General features: G+C 42.1%; 1 protein-coding gene across 1 annotated transcript; it reads left to right on the top strand.

The window, feature by feature from the left end:
* The first annotated feature begins 253 nt into the window (after positions 1-253).
* On the top strand, positions 254-4,254 carry LOC104957853 (alanine aminotransferase 1-like). The gene is made up of 3 exons (XM_010785529.1): positions 254-356; positions 857-1,016; positions 4,138-4,254. The coding sequence occupies exons 2-3, from the start codon at positions 876-878 to the stop codon at positions 4,252-4,254; spliced, it is 258 nt and encodes an 85-aa protein (XP_010783831.1). The 5' UTR covers positions 254-356; positions 857-875.
* Positions 4,255-4,516: the final 262 nt, after the last annotated feature.

The raw sequence follows: 4,516 nt of genomic DNA, 5'->3' as shown, positions 1-4,516 counted from the left end.
AATGCAGGACTTTTACTTGCACCAGAGTATTCCTACACTCTGGTACTGAGTACTTCTTCCACCTCTGCCTTTTAAGAGTACAAGGTTTTGAAGAAGTGGGATATCTACATTCCTTTACGTAAAGGGCCCATGGATGTTATATATTTCCCACGGAACGTAAAGGCGTCCTTATGGCACGCTGAATTGTGAGGGGAAGTTGGAGAAGGAACCAGCCAACCACGAGCGAAGGCGTGTCTCGCCGGTGGGAATATGAACACGAGACGCTCAACTGTCATTCGGAGCTCGAGGAGTGCGTGTGGAGGTAAATAACACGAGGCGAGCACTCTGAGCTCCTCGCGGAACAACTGGCAGAGCTGGTGAGTTCTTTTGCTCAAGTACTGCACTTAAGTACAATTGTGAGGTACCTTTTTTGAGTATTACCATGTAATGCTACTTCTACTCCAAAAGGGAAATAGTGTAAATATACTTCACTACATTACATAAACAGCTACTTTTAACGAAATGCATCTCTAAAAAAATTGAACTAGTGGACTCTTTAAATCACAAAAGAGAGACATATTTGAATAATGTATAGCCTACTAAAAGTCATCAGAGCTTTGTTTGTATACAACAGTCAAATGCGACTTAATGCAACAATGTTATCTAGAAATCTCTCATAATAAATTATACACACAATGTTTCTGCACAATGAGTACTTTTACTGTGATACGTTAAGTACATTTACCTGATTGTACTTTTACAAAAGGAGAATGTGAATACTTCTTCCAGCTCTGAGGGTAACTCCTGACGCCCTTTAACTGCCCGTGTACAGTCACAGGTGTTCACTGTGCAGTATCTAAAACTCTTTCTCTGTCAGATACCCAGACAGAAGCAACATGTCACATCAGGCGATGAACGGGTTCGGGGGCAAGGTGCTGACCCTGGAGAACATGAACCCCAACGTGAGGAAGGTGGAGTACGCGGTGCGAGGAGCCATCGTGCAGCGCGCCGTGCAGATAGAGAAGGAGCTGAAAGAGGTGAAGACTCGTGGAGTTTAGCGAGCTAATGCACAGAGGCGGGGGTAGGACTATTGTTGCAAAACATTGAAATACTCAAGTAAAGTAGGCCTACTAGTATCTCAAAAGTGTACTTTAAATGAACACAGTTACTATAGGCTACCACTGTTGATAAAGCACAAGGGATGTTTTTATTAATATTTCAGTCGTGCTGACGCGGGAAGTTTAGAGCGGTTATTATTCATTTCCATGATATAACGGGGAAGTTGACGCTTTTATGTGGAACGTTTGGTTTTATTGTTTTTCACATAGCTACGGGTAGGCCTACAAGCATATAGTAAACTCCAAATGTTGAGAATTGAAATAACGTGTTTGTGGGATAGAAAAAGATGTGAAAAGCTGTTGAACCACCTGGAAATTGACTTAAGCCAAAAGCCAAATACTAGTCTGTTTTTCTTTTGGAAATGAGTTTTAAGAGCAAAAACAAGTTATTTCCCTGCTTTTTTTCAATCACAAAAATATTATTACTGTATTTTCCCAAACTCTTTTTTAATCAATCAAACCTTGAGTGGCTCTCAGTGTATTTTGGCACCAATCATAAGCTGTGAAGGAAGACACGAGTTATTTACCATGCTCTTTTTCCTCAATATATATGTCAACAAAACGAAGAGGGAGGAAAGACAAGGCTATAAACCTGACTAGTGACATGCGAGCATTTGATAGCTTGTGCTGAGAGAGTGGAGGCAGGAAGTAGATGGTAGTTGTTTTTAAAAGCCCCTGCATGACAGCTTGTTATGTTCTGCGCAGCACTCCTCATCTCACATTACATCCTACAGTGGTCATTTGGATCCAGCAAGCATTCCTCAGCACTTTAAACAAGGAGCGACGCAGCCCTCAGTAGTTATGTCCTTTTTATTATAGAGCCACATCCTGGAGGGAGGTACTAAGGGTTTGCATTTCAGGGGTAAAGCGAGAGGATGTGTATGGTAGAAGGTTATTACGTAAGATGAGAGGCGACATTCTCTTTCCTCTTTTGTGTCTCTGGGTTTGCTCACCTCCCTCCTCCTCCTCACTGAGGGGGGGGGTTCATTGGACAGAGCTGCAGCTGTCAGGCCCCGCAGCGTCACAGGCCTTTCTCTGCGAGGACCTCCAGTACACGCAGCCCAGTTTCTGCTCAAAGTGCTCCAGTTCTTGGGAATCCACTTGTTTAGCCTCCAGTGATGAAAGGAACAAGGAGCAGCTAGAAAGCTCTCCTGCAGCACCATCGTTTGCTTACGAATTGTACAGATTTGATTTCAGACATTTGTTACTCTTGCAGCAATAAAAAAGGGAGTTAAATGAAAGTGAAATCCAGGAGTTTTTCTGCGAGGTCAGGAGGGTTTCCATCCGATGTCCAATCAGCTGGGAGTGTGTGTTTCCTGTCAGACCTGTGACTGGAACACTTCTCCTGATGGCTCAGCAGATTTTATGCAAGAGTGTGTTATACGGCTGGTGTGTTGATGACCCTTATTCATCCTTAACCCAGACATCTAGCTAAGCTTTGATCTAAAGTCTGCACTGTCAAGGACAAGAGACCAGGGAAGAAAACTTCTTTTATTTAGTTATAATTTGTTTAATCACAAAAGTATTTATCTTTCTTTTATTTTCTTTGTGTGGAAAAACATTGGCAGGAATTGCATTTTTCGCATGAGCAAACCTTTCTTATTATTCTAGCCTGACTGGACACCGTAAGGACAGTGTATCAGATTAATCATAGACTGAGTGAGATTCAGCATGTTGGCCCTGAGGATCTCTCTCTCTCTCTCTCTCTCTCTCTCTTTCTCTCTCTTGTCACTCTCTCTTGTCTCTCTCTCTCTCTTGTCTCTCTTGTCACTCTCTCTTGTCTCTCTCTCTCTCTTGTCTCTCTTCTCTCTCTCTCTCTCTCTCTCTTGCCTCTCTCTCTCTCTCTCTCTTGTCTGTCTCTCTTGTCTCTCTCTCTTGCCTCTCTCTCTCTCTTGTCTCTCTCTCTTGTCTCTCTGGGCTCCGGCCTGTGTAATCAGTGCCTGGCGCAGNGGGCTGACAGGTGTCTGTGTTGACACTCCCCTTATTGGGCTGACAGGTGTCTGTGTTGACACTCCCCTTATTGTGCGTCAGCAGAGACAGGCTGCAAGTGTCTTAGGTTCAAGTTAGACAACTAATGTCTGGGGTAGTGTTCATGACTTCATGTGTATGTCATCTTAATGGTTGATCTCAATGAACACACATGTTCCGTGCTTTCCAATAGTTTAAAATAGTTTAATTCCACTGTTTAATAACCTGTTCAATACAAACATGCCACTTGTAAACATTAAATAACATTTCTGTGAACTGATATTACACACACACACTGTGTGTGTGTGTGTGTGTGTGTGTGTGTGTGTGTGTGTGTGTGTGTGTGTGTGTGTGTGTGTGTGTGTGTGTGTGTGTGTGTGTGTGTGTGTGTGTGTGTGTGTGTGTGTGTGTGTGCGCAAAATGTGCTAGCCAGAGCTGGGAACAACACACGTGATTATATTAGGATTTCATTTTCCTACCACCAAAGCCCTAAAGAAATGAAATCGGGATAGCTTTTTGAATTTCAAACACAGGAGTTGTAAGACGTCTGAATCAACACAGATGAATCACTTTTGTAAACAAGGGTGTGCGGGATATGCAAAAAACATTTTCTCTCTCTTTGACTCTGGGCATAAGAAGGGAATACCTTTCTTTGTTTAGAGAGGTTTTTATGTCTCCATGCTGCGGCTGGAGGCATTCGTTTTTGAGGGTTTTCCATCCCATTCACTCTGTAAATGTCTTAACATTTTAAATCAAGGATCTCACAAAACACATATTTGGCCATAACTGTAATAATGACAATTTCACACAGATGTCTCGTAGGATTAAATGATGACAATTTGAACTGTTATTGACTAGTGGGCGGAGGACGCTGTAATTCCTAATTTGAATTGAAGCCATAAAGTCCTCCCTATCCAGATGAATGTCTCCTCCCCTCGTTAAAGTTTCACACATCCTGTTTGTGAAGCTGATGCTACATGCAAGAGATAATGGATGTAAAGTATTTATGATACAAGTCAGCCTGTTCTAACTTCTTCTCACATGCTGTGTTTTCTGTCTTTTGCATTTTCAGGGAGTCAAGAAACCTTTCACAGAAGTCATCAAGGCAAACATTGGTGACGCCCACGCCATGGGTCAGAAACCAATCACATTTTTCAGACAGGTCAGACATCTTTTGAGTGCCTTTTAATTTATTTTTTGGTTGTTTTTTCTTACTTTTTATTTTCTTCAACTGTGTTGATGTATGCACCAAGACAAATGCCTCGTATGTGTAAACCTACTTGGCTATAAACCTGTTTCCTATACTTCCATGTTAAACTGGCCTTACTGGATTTACACAGACTAAATGCATAGGTGGAAGAATTACTCAGATCTTGTACTACTAAAAGTTGAAGTACCAGAGTGTAGGAATACTCTGTTTCAGTAAAAGTCCTGCATTCAAAATGTTCCTC

This window comes from Notothenia coriiceps, unplaced genomic scaffold, assembly GCF_000735185.1.
Source record: "Notothenia coriiceps isolate Sejong01 unplaced genomic scaffold, NC01 NC01_scaffold00027846, whole genome shotgun sequence".
NCBI lineage: Eukaryota > Metazoa > Chordata > Actinopteri > Perciformes > Nototheniidae > Notothenia > Notothenia coriiceps.
The sequence above is the reverse complement of the archived record's forward strand: the minus strand, read 5'-3'. Positions and strand labels throughout refer to the sequence as shown.

Bases quoted from the DNA above. Each gene is read 5' to 3' on its own strand.
- LOC104957853 (XM_010785529.1), top strand. From the start codon at position 876: ATGTCACATCAGGCGATGAACGGGTTCGGGGGCAAGGTGCTGACCCTG. The intron at 1,017-4,137 runs GTGAAGACTCGT...TTGCATTTTCAG, and splicing joins TAGAGAAGGAGCTGAAAGAG to GGAGTCAAGAAACCTTTCAC.